The sequence below is a fragment of the Doryrhamphus excisus genome, chromosome 12, assembly GCF_030265055.1.
Source record: "Doryrhamphus excisus isolate RoL2022-K1 chromosome 12, RoL_Dexc_1.0, whole genome shotgun sequence".
Lineage (NCBI taxonomy): Eukaryota > Metazoa > Chordata > Actinopteri > Syngnathiformes > Syngnathidae > Doryrhamphus > Doryrhamphus excisus.
The window spans coordinates 3705272-3724404 of record NC_080477.1 but is presented as its reverse complement, the minus strand read 5'-3'; the positions used below and the strand labels follow the sequence as shown (position 1 = coordinate 3724404).

General features: G+C 43.0%; 1 protein-coding gene and 1 non-coding gene across 7 annotated transcripts; one reads left to right on the top strand and one right to left on the bottom strand.

Annotated features, from left to right (window-relative positions):
* Nucleotides 1-2: 2 nt before the first annotated feature.
* On the bottom strand, nucleotides 3-18884 carry LOC131139310 (myocyte-specific enhancer factor 2A-like). Of its 6 annotated transcripts, none has more exons than XM_058088794.1 (10): nucleotides 18729-18884; nucleotides 11127-11301; nucleotides 8765-8968; nucleotides 7349-7483; nucleotides 5853-6036; nucleotides 5731-5784; nucleotides 5144-5280; nucleotides 4467-4566; nucleotides 3594-3699; nucleotides 3-1014 (listed from the first exon to the last, which is right to left on the bottom strand). In XM_058088794.1, the coding sequence occupies exons 2-10, from the start codon at nucleotides 11178-11180 to the stop codon at nucleotides 756-758; spliced, it is 1233 nt and encodes a 410-aa protein (XP_057944777.1). In that variant the 5' UTR covers nucleotides 11181-11301; nucleotides 18729-18884; the 3' UTR covers nucleotides 3-755. The 6 variants fall into 6 exon arrangements, with proteins under 6 accessions (XP_057944777.1, XP_057944778.1, XP_057944779.1 ...); XM_058088795.1 differs by having other exon boundaries at nucleotides 18679-18815; XM_058088796.1 differs by lacking the exon at nucleotides 18729-18884 and adding an exon at nucleotides 14139-18629.
* LOC131139891 (small nucleolar RNA SNORA16B/SNORA16A family) lies at nucleotides 1903-2046 on the top strand. The gene has a single exon (XR_009132318.1). It is a non-coding gene; the product is annotated as a small nucleolar RNA SNORA16B/SNORA16A family (small nucleolar RNA).
* Nucleotides 18885-19133: the final 249 nt, after the last annotated feature.

The window sequence follows — 19133 nt, the reverse complement described above, 5'->3', positions numbered from 1 at the left end:
CCAAGTATTTCTGTATATTTCATCGCTTCAAAAGCAGCATTGCAGGCGATCAATGACAAGAATTCATTGCATCTGTCGCCAGGATGTGGGGAAGTTTCTACAAGTGTGATGAAACGAAAGTAAATGTATTCCATGAGACGAGACATGTACCCTCCACTTTATTAGGTACTCCTGCAACAACAAACGCAGAGGTGTCCATATTGTGCGGCCTGGGGGACATTTTCGGCTCATATTGTAAATCAGTGTTTTCCATACATTCATTTAGTAGTGGCGCTTCGCCACAAATACATTTTATTTACATTCTAAAAACGAGAATTACAATGATTTAACATCATGAAAATAAAAATGAATCCAAAGAAAAATGTCATTAAAACAGGCCAAAAAGATGGCAAACACACTCTGCAGGCTTTGGAAGGGAAGCTGGATTGTGCAGGCGTACCTAATGAAGTTAAAGAAAAGAAGACATAATGTCCATATGTGGTCATACATATATATTAAAGATATTATATACAGTACAAGACATATGTTGGTAGCATCTTGTGTGTTAAATAAAAGAATAATAAAAGATAATATAATAAAAGGCGGGACAAAATGATTATTGCTTTCGTCCACCCTGAGAAGACGACCAGGAAGTGCGTGTATTGACCTTTCACCTGATCTCCTGATTGTACTGCAACTGGACCCGCGTGACCTACCCGCCTTGAAAATGTCAAGAAAAGCTCAGTACAATTTGGCACAACGGCAACCTTTGGCGTCTAAGTGACCCAGCTGTCCTCGCGCATCCGCTTGGCCGTCGGACTCTCGCCACCCTCCAAGCGACCCGAGGCCAGAGACAGGAAGTCCGGCCTCCTCGCCTGCGCCTCGCGCTCGCTGGCGCCCTCGTGTGGGCTGTGGTCGGGGGAGTGGCGAGGACGGGCTGAGTATCCCGACTTGGCTAGGTGGTCCCGGGGAGGGGAGGGAGGCTCGGCCTTGATGCTGATGCAGTGGTTGGCGCTGATGGACAGGCTGGATGGGCTGCAAACAAGGAGGGGGAGTGGAAGAGACGGGATTACGCCATCTAGTGGCCACAGCATGCTCCAACAACAACGTTCAACGCTATTTAAAGCACCAATCCAAAGTTTGGACAAGTCCTCGTTCTATTCAATGAGAAAGTGTGTCATTTGACAAGTACTATTTACTCAAATAGATTATGACGTGTTTAAAATACACAAAAGTACTGATGTTTGTGTATTAACCTGTAAGTGGGATTTTATTTCAATGTAAGAATGTGATTTTTTAAACTCATGACTGGCAACACACACACACACACACAAACGACAGACATGCGTCCACTCGAAAAAGGCTCCTAGAAATACAATACCCATAATGCCCCCGAAAAACAGCGGGCCAATCAGAAAACAGCAATGACGTCACATGCATCTATAAAGACACAGCCAAGCCTCGGTTCTGTCTCTTCGGCGGCCGACTCTCCTCTTGGGAAGGCAGTCAACTTGGAGCAAACACAATGCTCTCTTCCAGTCTGACATCTTCTCGACCTTTTGTCATGTTAATATGTGCCTCAAATTGTTTAATCTTGCAGCTTTTTAGGCCTTGTCCCAGTTAAAAGTACACTGATGTGCTGGAGAGGATGACGTAACGCAATGGCAAGTACTCTGTTAATGTTAATTATAGGCTAATAATGCTAGCGATGTTTCACGACAGTAAATGTTTAAAAAAAACAAACAAATGCAACCGTAACTTAATGAGCAGGCACGTTGTAGGCCTTTGCTAAAGCTAATGCTAAGCTAAAGACGGACGACAATGGAGTTGGCCACAGACCACGTGGCCACTGACTACTTATTGCTAACGTTTTGAAGTATTTTAAAAACAACAATTCAATAAAAACGTTGGAACTTTGTTGGAACAGGCTCCTATCGAAGCCGTTCCTGCTGTTGTGTAGCAGTGAATGGTCAAAGGGAAGCCAAGATGAAAACTTTCACTGACGGTCGCTGCTCAGCTTCTGAAAAAAAATAGCTGATGCAGCAACATTTTTGGGGAAGGACATTGGCACTTAAAACTCAGTTTTGACGTTTAAAAATAACAGTGGAATGTTTCCCATCTGCAGGTGTGTTCTTGAACACTGAAGACTGTGAATCCAGTGCGTGCCACTGCAGAGGTAAGTGTGATGTACGGGATTAATACAGTGGAACCTCCGTGTTTTCACCCAGTGTCAAACTGGACAATTTGTCAGTGTAAAAACAAGCTAAGCCATGTGATGAGCCATCAGGACCACATGGCTCGTCTGCATGCCACTTGAATTCCCTGTTCTATGGCAGTCACAAATACCGCCATGCCATCGGACCACAACGTGTGCATGTGACGATAAAGCATCTTGGGTTAGCATGTAGAGGTTCCACTGTATGTTGCACGGCTGTGATGACAAACTTGCCCTCACTGAGTCAATGCTTGATTGATTTTTATTGGCTGAGCCGCTTCACGTAAAAGCATGTGATGTGATTGGTAAGGGCATCTTAATGATGCACCGTCTCTCCCTGCAGGAGCAGTACCTGGATGGCCGCAGCCAAGGTAATACTTTTCCAATGAAAGTACAAGAATTCCGGCATGCCGATCCTAAGGACGATGCTTGTAGTAGCTGCTGTTCTCCAACGGTGTGCTAGAAAAAAACGGGGCAGACTTTGACTGTCCTGACTTGTGGCAGAGACGGCCACTCAGCTGTCCCACAGATGTCCTACGTTAGGTGTGCATCGCCCAGACATTGTGTTATTCTAAATGTTTTTCTTTTCTTGTCCAGGTGGTCGCGTGAGGTGGTCTTGGTGGTGCCTGGTGAGTGAACACGAGTTTGTCCACTTTGATCTGTGATGAGCCCTACATGGCCAAAATATTGACTGCTGGATGACAATGCGGATATGGGACTGAGATCACATTATATATAGATTGGCTGGGGAAAACTCTTATAGGGCTGGAGTCGGGTAGGTAATGTGACTAACAGGTTGGCTTCTTTTAGGTGCCAGTCCAGACTCCTCACTGGGGGTGGTCCAGGCATGCCCGGGCCAGAGAAGGCACTGCGGCAGAACCCGCTGGAGAGTCTCGGCCACCCTGGGGATGCCTCGGTGGGACTCTTGGTGGAACTAGAAGAGGTGTCTGGGGACCCGGAAGTTTGGACTTCCCTACTGAGACGTTGTCCCTAAACTGTGTATAAACCTTAAATGATTCTTCCAAATCACTTGACTTGTTTTTTGGGGAAGTATGGACCATTTATTGTGGTTAATCGGTTCCTGACTGCAGTGAATTTAGACAAACAAGGACTTTTTTTTTATATATAGAAGGAATGGTTTCATAAAGCTAACTTATTTCCAATCTTCCACATACGTTAACACCAGGGATGCTCAAACATCAGAGTTGAGAACATTACGCCAACAGGTTGCTCCAGCAGGGTTACTGACACCTGGTGCACTGTGTATTAAAGAATTTTTATTCATTTTTCTACTATAATAAAATATGCTTAAACATGAAATATAAATATCAGATTTTGAAAATGTGATTAAGGAAAAGCACCAATTCAGTAAACAAGCCTCCAAACATGAGTGTCTTACCCCATCGAGGCCATGTGGTGCTGATGCTGCCAAGTCGCCATGGAGCTTAAAGATGCTCCCGCAGTGGAGGAGAAACCTGACAGGTCCGAGCTGCTCGGCTGATAGTCTGACAACACATTTTTAGACAATTAAAACCTGCTTTAACAATCAAAGCCTCTGGAGATGTGGACCAACTGCTGTTTGTCCATCGTTTGACACCTTTTATTTGAAAGAGGGGAAAAAAAAAAGAGTTGAAAGTAGTGCACAAAAGTAGCTTGTCATGTCCCGTCTGGCCAAATGGTGGCTCTAATGAAACCCCACATGGTGGGTACACATGTATCAAGCAATTTTTTTTGGGGCCTTTATTCGTCCCTCAGTGGGGAAATTTGTAATGTTGCCACCAGGAATTTCAGCCCAATGAACAAAACCAGGTCGGGGCCCCTCAGATGTTTTAAATTGACGTAACCCGTGCTGTAGATTATAAAGAATATAAGTGTTCGACATTTTGAATTGACATGAAATAAAAAATCTTAATCTAATTAAGATTCTGTAGCGTATACTGGGGGGCCTATTTAGTCATCTGGGGGCCCAAATCCACAGTAAAAATATACTTTCAGCAAGCCCGGCGGAGAGATGAGATTTCTATTCATATATGATGAAGTCCAGGCATCTCTGGACATTTTCAATGGGCTGCTCTGTTTTGGGTAACATTTCAGCAAAGTAGCTTCTTTGACGAGAATACAGTGTTTTAGTACTCTTTCCACATGTATAGTTAGTACAATACGGATATTGCTGGATTAAGAGCGTTTTCAATTCTAAATGAGGATTGTCATTGTAACGGCGGACTATTGACATTGAGTGAGTGTACAACAGTAGAAATGGAGTATACATTACCGTTGTTGTAGGCAGAGTAGAGGGTGTGCTGGGTCAGGCTGGGTGTGGCAATGGAGACCACCGGCGTACTCAAAGGTTGACCGGACAGACCATGCTCACTCTGAAAGCACATTCAAGAGACAACATACTGTATATAATATATGTCATGATAACAATACACATCTCCAAATCTTAATGAGCTGTGCTGTTCCTTTCAGCCACACGGTGGCAGTGTTAACGCAGAGAAAACACTTTTTCCCCAACTTCACGCCAGTTTCTGAATCTTGAATTAGACATTAAAAGATATTAAAAATGAAGAAAAAGTGATGTTGGTGGACACCTTGGGGTTAACCAAAACAGCAGTATAAAAAGATGTTTTAAGCGCCTGTGATGTGAATGAGAACGAGCAGACAAAAGTGATGTGCTGCGTCAGATTTGATGTCTGACAGGCTGGAAACCAAATCATTCAACAAAAGGAAGCAGAAGTTTGCGTCTGTTTGATTCTGTTGCGAGGACCCCACCCTGGATGAGGTCATCTCTTGTGACCACATGGCGGTGACCAACATGGCCCATGGAGAAACAATGCAATGCAACTTTTTTATCACTTTATTCCAAGGAACTGTCATATGTCGCCTGCTTTGTATAGTACCCTTTCTTGCCACATGTGGCAGTAGTGAGATGCTGAGACGCACACGTACCAGTGTCGCCATTCCGCCTTTGGACGAAGGGATGACCACTCTCAGGTCAGATTTCCGAGGTGGAGGGGATTTGTTGGCTGGAAGTATCTTTCCCAGGCCGCTGCTACCGCCCCCTGGTGTGTCCACAAAGCCATTAACTACAAGGACACGAAGAGGACTTTAGGTCATGTTATGTCATGGTTATGTCTCATGGTCATGTCTCTCCAGTGGAGGATGCAGCTATTCATTATAGAGGAGATCACACTGAATAATTGATCTTTGCTTACATAATGGCGTGCAGCCTTCTGGAAAGGAAAGCGCTAAGGTGGAGAGGGAGAGGATGTTGCTTATGCACTGAACTAACGTAAACAAATATACTGGTAACATATTTGATCCTGGAACATTTCTGCAATATGACGATGTCACGACCTCCACCAAGGCCGTGTGGACAAACTGTGGACATTCTGAGTTGTGGACAACTTTATGAATACATTTCCCCCAAAATGTTGGAAAACAATACATACACATGAGGAGTGTAACGTCTAAAACTGTTTTTTGGTTGTTTTTGAGTGTGAGGGGTTATGCAAAAACTGCAAAGACAAACCTACCGGCCGGTCCTGATCCATTGTGAAAGCTGACATCAGACGTGCCCTGCAGCTCACCTGAGGACAGCAACAATGAGGTCTTCTATTCTTCTGCTATTATTTAATATGGTAATACACGCACACACCTGTGCTGGCAGACCTGTCAGGTGACTTCACGTTCCTGTGCAGGTGTGAGTGCTGAGAGGCCAGCAGCCTTCCGTCTGCAGTGAGAGCCTGAGAGGTGCCACCTACTCCTCCTGCAGTGGCGGGGCTGTACGCCATGTTGCCGGGTGCCGCCTGCATAAAGTTGTGCTGCGGGACGCCTGTGGACTACAGCCGAGGGACAGGACGCATGACAACAACATAGCATGTGGAATGGGGTGATGTTAACGAATATGTGTGTTTTATTTAAAAAAAATACTTCGTAAGAAAGTAAGTAAATAAGTAACTACTAAGCAAGAAAATAAGTAAGTAACTAACTACTACATAAGAAAGTAAATAACTACTAAGTAAGCAAGTAAGTAACTACTAAGTAAGAAAGTAAGTAAATAAGTAACTACTAAGTAAGAAAGTAAGTAAGTAACTACTAAGTAAGAAAGTAAGTAAGTAACTACTAAGTAAGAAAGTAAGTAAGTAACTACTAAGTAAGGAAGTAAGTAAGTAACTGCTAAGTAAGAAAGTAAGTAAGTAACTACTAGGTAAGCAAGTAAGTAACTACTAAGTAAGAAAGTAAGTAAATAAGTAACTACTAAGCAAGAAAATAAGTAAGTAACTAACTACTACATAAGAAAGTAAATAACTACTAAGTAAGCAAGTAAGTAACTACTAAGTAAGAAAGTAAGTAAATAAGTAACTACTAAGTAAGAAAGTAAGTAACTACTAAGTAAGAAAGTAAGTAAGTAACTACTAAGTAAGAAAGTAAGTAACTACTAAGTAAGGAAGTAAGTAAGTAACTGCTAAGTGAGAAAGTAAGTAAGTAACTACTAGGTAAGCAAGTAAGTAACTACTAAGTAAGAAAGTAAGTAAATAAGTAACTACTAAGCAAGAAAATAAGTAAGTAAGTAACTACTACATAAGAAAGTAAATAACTACTAAGTAAGCAAGTAAGTAACTACTAAGTAAGAAAGTAAGTAAATAAGTAACTACTAAGTAAGAAAGTAAGTAAGTAACTACTAAGTAAGAAAGTAAGTAAGTAACTACTAAGTAAGGAAGTAAGTAAGTAACTGCTAAGTAAGAAAGTAAGTAAGTAACTACTAGGTAAGCAAGTAAGTAACTACTGAGTAAGAAAGTAAGTAAATAAGTAACTACTAAGCAAGAAAATAAGTAAGTGAGTAACTACTACATTAGAAAGTAAATAACTACTAAGTAAGCAAGTAAGTAACTACTAAGTAAGAAAGTAAGTAAATAAGTAACTACTAAGTAAGAAAGTAAGTAAGTAACTACTAAGTAAGGAAGTAAGTAAGTAACTGCTAAGTAAGAAAGTAAGTAAGTAACTACTAGGTAAGCAAGTAAGTAACTACTAAGTAAGAAAGTAAGTAAATAAGTAACTACTAAGTAAGCAAGTAAATAAGTAACTACTAAGTAAGAAAGTAAGTAAGTAAGTAAGGTGCTCAGGTGGATGACATCAGCACAGAGCACTCACCATCTTGTGACTCCTCATCATGTGATCAAACTCCTCGTTGATCTTTTTATATTTGGCCTCGGTGTTGGGTGTCAGGGCGTAGGTGGCGTCGGCGTCCGGGCTGTCGCAGCTTCGGTGCTCCTTCTTGCTCAGCGCCTTGAGGAGGAAGCACGCACCACAACAGCATCATCATCATCATTGGTGGTCGTCATGACGAGTGTTCAATGCAGAACAAATTCAGTCAAACGACTGACAAACATGGACGAGGGACACCATGGCAGTGTCTCACTGTGGCGTAGTACATTCTAAGTCACTCGCACGTTGCACTCCAAACACTCCAAATGGGGAGGACACCGCATGTTTACTGGAGAGTGCTGATGGAAATATTCAATTTGAGACATGGCAGATGTCTTTCTGCTGTGCATGAGTTTGTACGATGTCGATATTACAGTGACTCGGCGCTGGTCGTTCATGTGAGGGGAAAAGATGACTCATGAGCGTATCAGGCGTAAACTCTGCTCGCTCTCTGAACTTCCTCTATTTTCATACACGTGGGAGTTTAAGCACGCCAGACGTTGGCCAGAGGATTCTCTTAGAAGACTCAACGTTTTTACATGTTTTTGTCTTAATGCGTCACCGATAATCTTTCTTTCCTCAAAGTTTGGTTCCAACTCCCGCTATCCTCATGACCAGGTTGACTCCGACTCCGTCTGATCTATCAATCATCTCGACCATTGTTGAACCAGTGTCAGTGTATCATTTCTGCAGGTCTGTGTGAAAGGAATCCTGTTGGCAGTGCTTCTAAAAAGACAGAATGTCTTGAGACTGCATGAATAAGTCAATAGTTGTCATCACAACATCCTTTGCAGTCTTCTTACTGTGGGTGTGACAGGTGATGATGCAGCCGTGATATTAATCACAGCTGATCGCTTCCAGCATCTCACTGCTCCGCACTGGCGTGGGCGAATGCATCCTCCTGTGACAAGCAAACATGTCTGCTTGCGTCAAAAAACACGCAGGGCCACTGAATGACGGGCGCTCGACGCCGGCGCCAGTCAAATGTCACGGCGGAGTGTTTGCAAATGTCTCCGTCCGACATGTAAACCACGTGCGGGCGTCACGCTAGCCGGTGCTTTGCACTAAGAAGTGATACATGCAAGCAAATGAAGGGCAACGGTGTTGACTCAGGTGCTTTTCTTGTGGCTGACCCACTTAGCACGCGTGTTAAACTCCCACACCACAGCAGTTGGAACACCTGCACAGTCAAGACGAGCGCTGCAGCCACCAGGTGAAAAAAGTATGACATTATTTACATGCAATTCAGAATAAAAAATACAAACAAAACAGTCAAAATTACAAGCGAGTGTGGCGTGATTAGCAAACATGGTGGCTTTCCACTCATCTGAGCCACGGAGAAGCACGCCTGCATTCCCTCACCTCCACGATGTCGGAGTTGGTTCTGCTCTCGTGGGGCTCGTTGTACTCGGTGTACTTGAGCAGGACCTTGTCCATGTCGGTGCTGGCGTACTGGAAGAGCTTGTTGGAGCTGTTGAAGATGATGAGGGCGATCTCGCAGTCGCACAGCACGCTCAGCTCGTACGCCTTCTTCATCAGCCCGAACTTCCTCTTCATGAAGGTCACCTGGAGAAAACGTAGTTAGCCCGTTTCTGTCAAATAATCACCATCTTAAAAAAAAACGAGAGAAGGCAGAGGTGCTAAAATTAGGCTCGTAGAACACAAATACACATCTGCCCCCCCCCAACGTGGGCAGCGTCCGTCCAGCTCAGCCAAGAAAAACTATGATGGGATGTAAACACCACCACATCCCTCGCTCCAGCGCCTGGGCCTTCCTGCCCAGCAGACTGAAATATGTCTGACAAACAAAGTAGACGTTATAATTTATTTTTACATATCATTTATGGTTTGTGAGACAAATTAAACTGACTACACCTCTGTGGATGCGGCAAACGAGTGAAACACAAGCATATCTTTTATTTATAGCCCCTGCTATACCGCCATTACCCCAAATGCATCGCTCCCTCACTCTATCACGGTCGTTCAAACAATTCATACATGATTGCTGTTTCGTAGTTCGTCTTTAGTGAAGACATTTTTTACCCAAAGTAAGCATTTTCAAGCATTAAAAATGGCTCAATGCACAAAAATACAAATAGAGCATAAGCTATTAAGAGCACTTGTGACTGTAGTATTCTACACTGGTCACTAGGTGGCAGTAATTGTTTTGTGAAGCCACCATCGAAGATCCAGACTTCACCAACCAGCTTTTATTGCAGGTTTAAATGATTATACAAAACATTTATAACTCATAAACATCATTACCATCATGATACTTCCATCCATAGTCCACATGAAGCTAAAACTCAACTCTAAATATAAAACTCTCAAATATTCCACTTATAAAGAAGGAATCCTATAAATCCTATAAATTCCTTTATCACAGTCGAGTCTGGAAGCAATTACCCACGATAAATGAAGGATTAGTATATTCCATAGTTACCGGGTGTGTCGTCTACAAATGCTGTCGGGGGTGGTGACAAATTATAACAACTGCTGTGGCTGTAGGCAACCTCCTATTGCACTTTATGAACTTCACAAGATGGCAGTAGCTGGTCACAATCCAGCAGCGCTATCTAGCTCTGCATGCGCTTTGGACTGTTGCTACGCCGCCGTTGGCATGTTACACTGGCCGTGTTGTTTACTGCTGTGTTTGTAGGCAACCTACTAAATTATTAACTCTATAAGTCAGCATGGTCTATGAGTGGTCAGCATCCCAGCAACTTATCTAGCTCTGCATGCCCTTTAAAATGTTGCTATTCAGCTTGCCGTACTATTGTTTACCATCAACTTACGCATCGGCACTATGAATGCTGACTGCTGCTGTGTTGTGCAATAGCATTCTTCATAAACGACAAAAGAGAGCTACGTTTTGCTTTTCACTTTCTCATGCAGTCCAAATCATGATTCAACTTGGCCTTTGTTTAGCAGGACAACATACGTTCCCTTACATTTTTGTATGAACAGGGCACATTTCGGTGCAGGGGTAGTTAAAGGTGCAGCTCCAGCAACTCGTGCAGGAGATGTGCTTTCAACATGTTGGAAATAAACTAAAGCATTCCCATAACCATAAAGGAAGACTTTTACTATTGATGCACTTGACAGATAACGTCCCAGAAAAAGGGAAGAAGAAGCTGGACACACAGCGTCCTCCAGTCATGGCGACATCTAAAAATGCTCGGGTTCCAGACGAGCAAACATTAAACACAAACACATATTTATTTTCCAGCCACGTGGCTATTTACAGCGCCGCCACCTTCCTCCCAGACAGGCCGCTGTTTGTTGCGCTGATATATTTAGCGAGCGTTGCAGTGAGCGGGATTCCAGCGGTCCTGCGGCGTGGCCTCGCGAGGAGACGACTGGGGGAGAAAGAAGGAGCTGTGTGTCCCGCCCTGCAAATGACAGGGTGCCGTCCGGACCCGGCTAACCTCAAATTACCACCCTCGCCACCGCCGCTGACCGCCGTCACGCTGGATGGTGAGAAATGTTGGGAGTCACAGAAGATTCCTTGAGGGATTCCTTTGCTGAATATTTGAGGATCTATATCCGACATGCACAACTTTTCATGTTGCTGCATGAAAGAGTCATCTACTTCCAGAGGCGCCTTATGTTGCTTTACATCAACATGTTCCTTGCCATCAAACCACATGAAGAAACCGCTAAATGAAGACAACTACACATCCCAGACAGGAAGTCCAAACTCCCTGAAGTGAAAGGCGCTGACCTGCCGGTTCCTCTCGTCGACGATGCGTGTGATCTGGATCTTCTTCCTCCCCATCTCCGCAAACAAGCTTTGCACAAAGAACGAGAGGTGGAAGAAGAATCAGCGTGGGTCCAGGTGGTTCCGAGTAGAGGAGGTGGTCCTTAACGTTCAGTCACAATGGCGGCATTGGCGTAACCTGACAGGGACAAACGACGCAAATTACAGCAAATGTAATGTCATCTTCAATTCATTTTATGTTAAGAACAACAAAAAACAGCTGCGTGCCAAAAATGGCCTTCCTCGGGTAGTTGCCAGAAGATTTCAGGGAGCAGCTTCAAAAAAACAAAGAACAACCGTATTCTATTCTCTAGTCTTTAAAAGGCCCTCAACTGGAGGTTTGTGCCTGGATGTTTGTTTTTAAGATCTATTCAGTATTGAGTGAGAAATGAAGGAACACCTCACAAAACACTTTCACTTTCACTTGCTAAACATCTTCCAAACTGACTCCTGGCCAAAGCCCCAACCACAAGCAAGTGTAGATGAAAGGGTGGCGTCAGAAAGGGGATCCCGGGTACTGAACTTGGCATACAGCTTCAGGGCGCTGACATCAGCACGTATATAAAATTGAAGCAAGATCCGTCGAACAACATGGCCGCCACGAACCACCCTTCCTTATTTTTATGATGAGATTATTCTTTTCACTCATTAGAATGTGATGTAAAATGTCTGCTGTTGCATTTAATAAAATACATTTTACAAATAGTTCAACTTTTATGTTTTCGTAAAATTTCGACCCAACCTAATTTCCAAAAGTTAGGACCTTCTTTCTTTCTTTCACATGGTATTACAACTTTCAAAAAAAATATATTTTTTAATAGTTCAACTTTATGCTAGGCGGCACGGCGGTCGAGTGGTTAGCGCGCAGACCTCACAGCGAGGAGACCAGGGTTCAAATCGACCCTCGGCCATCTCTGTGTGGAGTTTGCATGTTCTCCCCGTGCATGCGTGGGTTTTCTCAGGGTACTCCGGTTTCCTCCCACATTCCAAAAACATGCTAGGTTAATTGGCTAATTGGTTGTTTGTCTGTATGTGCCCTGTGATTGGCTGGCGACCAGTCCAGGGTGTACCCCGCCTCTTGCCCAAAGACAGCTGGGATAGGCTCCAGCACCCCCGCGACCCTCGTGAGGAAAAGCAGTAGAAAATGAAAGAATGAACTTTATGCTACTAAAATTACATTATATAAAATTGAAGCAAGATCCGTCGAACAACATGGCCGCCTTTCATGGTGAAATTTTGACTTTTTTCTCATTAGATGACACATTTCTTCTCTTAATATTCTGACTGTTGTTTGTTTCATTTTCTTGTTAAATTTCAAGAATGTGCCGCGGGCCAATAAAAAAACAGCCGCAAATGGCCCTAGCATCGCAGTTTGGACACCACTGGGCTAATCGGTTAGGCTGTAGCCAAACCAACATTCCAGAAAAAAAAGTGTGGGTCGCTAATTTTCACATCAGTCAAAGCGGATGCGTGCGAAGATCTGAAACGCAAAGATAATAAGCTGGCTTTCATGGATGACTAAGGAAGTTCAAAAATGTTCAGCAGAGGAAAATAACATTTTTCTATCAAAAAAAACCAATGAATCAAATACCAAAAGGAGTTATGCTGCTAATTATAACATAACGGTTTTAGTGTAAGGGTACGTATATTTGGTAGAGAGCATTAAGGGTGTTATGTCATCTTTACAGTTCTATTATTCATTGTTTACAACACATTCCATAACTCCTATACTGCAGAAACTAGTATGTCGTAAACTAACAAGCCATTGAGCTAACCACTTATCTATGCCACTTATCCTCACTAGGGTCGCGGGTATGCTGGAGCCTATCCCAACTGACTTCGGGCGAGAGGCAGGACTGGTGGCCAGCCAATCACAGGGCACATATAGACAAACAACCATTCACACTCACATTCATACCTATGGACAATTTGGAGTCGCCAAGGAACCTGGCATATTTTTGGAATGTGGGAGGAAACCGGAGTACCCGGAGAAAACCCACGCACAGGCAATCAAACCCAGGTCTTCCCGATCTCCTGACTGTGTGGCCAACATGCTAACCACATTCTACGAAACTTAATAAGCCAAAAAACCTACCACTTCCACACAGAATGGGAGGAGACATGATGCGTTGTTGAGGTAATGAGGTGGCGGCGAGATCAACCGCCTCCTTCCTGATTTCAGTCCCGTCAAGAATCACGTCCTTAGTGCAGGTAAAGGTAACCTTAAATGTTCATTTATCCCTTTCATCCATCATCTGTATATCATATCATATCATTCATTCATTTTCTGCCGCTTTTCCTCACGAAGGTTGCGGGGGGTGGGGGTGGCGCCTATCCCAGCTGTCTTCGGGCGAGAGGCGGGGTACACCCTTGACTGGTGGCCAGCCAATCACAGGGCACATATAGACAAACAACCATTCACACTCACATTATATATGCTATGATATGATATTTATATTTATATGCATTTCAAATAGTTTTCTGCATGTTTTGTGTTGACATTTTTTCCTGAAAAATGTATTCACATTATTTCTTATGGGCATATTTGAGTCGGTTAACGTCTGTTTCAGTTTGAATCGGATCTTCTGGAATGAATTAACGACGGCAACTGAGCCTCCAGTGTATTGCATAATAAATTTTAAATGGGGTTTGATGACAAACAAATAGAAACTCCAATTGCATGCAGTACAACCGTTCTTCAAATGCATTGAGCAATAAATATTATGATTTTTTAATTTAATGTGTGTAAGTGTCTTTTTGCTTTATTTCCAGGCTTCCGTAAGGCCACATAAAACAATATGACGGGGTGAACATGGCTGCCGCCGCCGTTCGGTCATAATGAGCGAGAGCTGTTTACACAAAAGCTAAGCGGTTTTAGGCTCTGAATTTTGTTCCCTGACTGCACCCAACATGGAGCCTTAACCTGAGGTACATCATACAGATATTGGTACACGAAGTTAAGATCTCATGGCCTACCTGCTGAGTCTCCCAAATCCTCAGTGATCATTCGCCGGCGTCAACATTGAACTCGCCTCTTTTCCTCCCTCAGCGTCTGTCCTCCTCAGCCTCGCTTCCCTCATCTCATATCATCTGGGAGGAGGCAGCGAGAGGCGAGGCCGGTCTTCATCCTCTCAACCCCCCAGCCCCCTCCGTGCAGACCCTGCTGCGCTCATACCGAATGTAGAGCAAAGTAATATGCAGAGTGCCGGCATCTTGCAGCAAATACCTTCCTACTTTACCATAATCCCGTCTCTCTCTGTCTTCTTCTCTGTCTTATCCTCAAAAAGCTACCAACTACCACAATATGATAATGGAACGCACTTTACACGCCATCCAACACACACAGGACGCTCACGGCTGACTTGTTGCTTTTTGACAGAATTAAAGGTGGCAAGGATTTAGCTCTTTTGCAATCTCCATGAGTGGCAGGGAAGACAAATACGCTGGAAAAAGGGGGTGGGGGGGGGGGTATAAAAGAGACCCATTGTATCTATCACAAAACTCACAAATGTGAGTTCACCTTTCGGTATTTTCATGACAGTATATGTATACTGCTGGGGGACAAAAAGTTGAAAATACAGCAATCCCTCGCAACTTGGTGCTTCAAATTTTGCAGCGACATATTTCATGCGTACATGAAGCATTTTCAAGCATACCGATGGCTAAATTGAGTAACAGACAATTATAAGGCATTCAAAAGTATGTAGTAGTCTACACTGCTCGCTAGGTGTCAGTCATGTTACCCTGATGTTCGTTCAGACACACAAGCACCAGACTTGTTTGCTGGAACAACACTAGCCACGTTTACATGAGCAGTTTTTCCTCTTTCCGAATGACCTTTCCAAAAACAATGGTATCCATGGAAAGGAATATTCCAATCTCTAGTCTACATGCGCCGCTATAATCCAACTGAATAGTCGATGGGGCATGCCCAGTAAAACGTAAACATCAACATCACGTGATACCGACTTGTTGGAATAACTCCGTATTGTCTTGGAATTTAGTTTGGATGAAAAACAAAACTTTGCTTAGCAGTCCAGTGCCGATTGTGGGCCTCCATTTTTAAAAGTGAAGAACGTCTGGAGCTGCGTGTTACGTCATATCTGAGCATGTGCTGAAAGAACGCACCCGGGATAAATTTAAACAGGAAAAGATAAAATTCAATCTTGCTAATATTTTATCATTAAATTCGGGACATGTTTTATATAGATACATATTTTCTTTTTTAATAAAACTGGACTTGTGAATAAAGTATAGATGTGTTTAGATTCTGTTCCACAGATGGCGCTGATGCACATCCTCCATGCAAGCTGCTTGCCAACCGCCAACAAACAACAGAAGAAGAAAAACACCATGAAGAATAACATTCCGTTTGAGCCGGTCCAAGATATCTCAATCTGATTGGGGAAAGGAATATTCCACCCCTGGGAATCCCATTATATGTTCATTCGGCACTTTTCTTTGGGAATGAGGTGTATACAAAGGTTACATTCTTTCCATTTGAGGAAATAAACCAAATGCAATTGGAATATTTGGGTCCATGTATACGTGGCTAATGATCTCACAAAAATCCCTAGCATGGACTACGGTTGCGGCCATGACCCACGCCCAACACCAGTCAGCTCCGCTCGCGCTGGAACACATTCAGCTCAACACACATGAGCGTGAGTCTTATTTATGTCTTAAGCATCAGCAGCACTAACGAGCACTAATTAGCTAATAACACCTTCTTGTGAGCCTGCTGCAGGGTAATCGCTCTGCGTCGCAACGCAAGGGGGTCGTCTTCAGTGCAAAGTAATGGGCTACTCTTTCATCCCTCCTCCTCCTTAATGGCCGTGTCTAATTGACTCGACCCTTCCATGACCTCTCTGCTTGGTGCACATCAGTGAGGCCTCACGCTGACGCTGCCCGCCGGGTCGACCCACCACCGGGCGGCCTTCGGGTGCTGCATCTCCGCATGAGACGACCACATGCTCGCTTAGCAAGTGTATTGATACAACACAGCGGCAACACAACCGATGTTGTCATCACAATAAGGAACAAACTGCTCAGTCAGCATTAATAGCGCTGATGACTTGTGCAGTCCAGCTCATTACGGCAAGTCTCATTAACACTTAGGACTTTTTCACACTTTAAAGCGCATGCAGAGCTAGATAAACCTTCTGGATACTGACCACTCATGCATACTTTAATGCTGATACTGCTATAGAAAAACTACACCAGGAGGTTGCCTACAGCCACAACTGTTATTGGCACTAACGTGGCACCCAGCAAATATGGGCGGCGCTGCAGTTAACAGAATCGAGGTGTTAAATCGGGGATTTTAACAAAGTACGCCTGAATCACTTATATTGCTATCAGATTGATCAGAGATTCTACTCACAGCCACTAGGAGGCATACTTTCACGCTGTACTGCCCTTATGCCAAGGGTGTACTAAGTGTAAAAAATATATTTTTCCAAAAAACACACAAAGAAAATTGGCATTTTTACAAAAAAAATGTTTTGCCCAAAAATGTTGGCAAAATAAAATTGCAGAAAATGTTTTATTTTTGAAACAAAAAAAAATATTTTTTGTATGCCCCACATTCTTATTTTTATTTTACCATATTAAAAAACATGTGTAAAGCGGCCCCCTACAACTATTGATTTTCCAGTATATCTGGCCCTTGTGGAAAGTTTGGCCACCCCAGATCATGGCCTTAATTGACGACTTCCTTGTACTTTTTTCAGGAAGAGCTTAGCATCTTCCAACGATGCTCTCATCTTCAAATCCCCGCAAATCATTCCTATTTTTGGCGTTTCGTCTTGGCGACAGCATCGCTCAAGCCAACTTTTGAGGGGAATTACCATTTTCTAGTTGAGACAGGAAGAGCTGCAGTTGACAGATGAGATGCTAACCAGTTTTTGGCCAGAAAAGTACTAATTAAAGTGCGCTGGCTCTGCACTTGGACGCCATGCAGATTAAATTAAGCTTAACGCGTCACAAAAATCTCTTGACATGTTTTTGCTCCACGCTGTCTTGTAAAGTCTGCTCCTTTCATCACACCATTCCATTATTACGACTTTGTGTTGACGAAGATTCTCCCATCTTAGTGCTGGGTGTAGCGCCGGTGTTATTTATTATTATTATTATTATTATTATTAAGTTGTGTTTTACGAGTTGTGTGTCTTACATCATTGTAAATGAACGGGCTTCTTGCTCTTGATGTGAAACATTAATGCCGTTTAAAAGTTGAACTCATCCTCCTTAAATACTATGTGGATTTTTTATTGTCACTCAGCAGTAAAATATAAGAACAAAAATACAGATAATTATGGAATTTTTGCCCTATCATGAAAACCAATATTAAATAAATGCTGTAAGCAACACATAAGTGTTCATTTCACCAACAGGAGCTATGTCATGTTACACATACCGGTATTGGAAATTGAGAGCTGGACAATATCAGCATATAGATTTTTGGCAAAAAAAGCCAATATCGGACATCCGAGAGACGTACGAGCACCTTATCCCCCCCATGCCTTCTTCCTTCCTCTGCCATCTTTTTGTATGCTTAATGTTATGAAAATGATAACTACTAACATTTATGCCTTCATTCTGCCCTCTCAGCAAAGTCAAAGTTTCCTTTTCGTTCTTTTGATGAGGAGCTGAGAGCGCCGCCCTCGGGCTCCTGCATGAAATCCGCCATTAACCACACACACACACACACACACACACACACACACACACACACAGGACAAGCAGAGTTCAGTGCAAATCCCCCCTCTAGCGTCTTGTACATCCTGCAGGGTCTTATCACTCATTATCATATATTTAGCCTGTGATTACACTTGCATGACAATATTGCGCCATAAAAGCATCCATAACAGCACTTTGAGGGTTCTGCTGTATCGGGATCAGCACCGGTGTCCAAACCTTTTCCGGTGAGGACCGCATACAAAAAAAAAAAAAAACAATTCACGGCCGCAGGAGCCTCTTTGATACATTAAGTCTTAGGAGTTGTTGCAGGGTCAGCATGCTAGGTGAAAGTGCAGACGGGTCAAAGGAGGTTAAAACACTCGCAGCCACAGCTTGACCCTGGAACAGATTATTTCTATTGACATGTTTGGGAATTGAGATACATAATTTATAATATTATTGAGAATTTTATTATTGAGATTTTTCATTAATTATCACTTTGTTGGTGGTTGTTATCTTTATGAAGCATGTTTCCAACGAGCTTTGAGGAAGCATCCTTCCCTGTAGGTGCCATTGTTATGCTAACAGAAGCTAGCGGCTAGCGAACGTCACGGTGGTGCTCTTAAATCTTGAAGTGTCAACAAGAACAACAAAGTCGTGTTGGGTTAAGACGAAACAAGTTCCTCCACGGAGCGTCTCACAGTCGAAATGAAAGACGAAACGTCTTAAAAAGATCCTAAAGTGAGATGGCAGTGATAGAGAAACCTTTCACGTTCTAGACAGTTGCTGCAGTTCTTCCACACAAACGGACGACAAACTTGTTATTTAAACATACCTTGTTTTACTTTCTCGTCAGCAATGGAAACAACAAACTTCTTGACTCACCCTCGTCCAACCGGGATGATGAAGACAAGAAGCAAAAAAAAGTCACTCCGCTCGTAGCTCACATCCTCCCCCGCCTCAGGAAGCTGACACTCGGACTACAAGCCACGCCCACCCCGCTGACATATCCTGTCCCGCTCCACACTACCGACTACCGAGTGATGGGCGATACCACTGATTTCCAGGAAGTAACGATAACAGATTCACCAACTGTCTGGTGGATTTTACAATGTTTCACTTATATAATTATTGATATTAAGGTATATTGAGAAGAAAAGACAGAAAACAGGACAAAGTAAGTTAAAATATTGGAAAATAGCATTAAAAAAATGAAAAAAAGTCAGTAAAATAATAAAGTAAAATTCATAAAATACAATAATTGATTCGCATTCATTTTGCAAATTTTGA

What these genes read in the sequence shown, in the direction of transcription:
- LOC131139310 (XM_058088794.1), bottom strand. Translation starts at nt 11,180, where the DNA reads ATGGGGAGGAAGAAGATCCAGATCACACGCATCGTCGACGAGAGGAAC. An exon ending in TGATGAGGAGTCACAAGATG is followed by an intron (nt 6,037 to 7,348) that starts GTGAGTGCTCTG and finishes CCTCGGCTGTAG; the next exon opens with TCCACAGGCGTCCCGCAGCA. An exon ending in CTACTCTGCCTACAACAACG is followed by an intron (nt 3,700 to 4,466) that starts GTAATGTATACT and finishes ATGTGTTGTCAG; the next exon opens with ACTATCAGCCGAGCAGCTCG.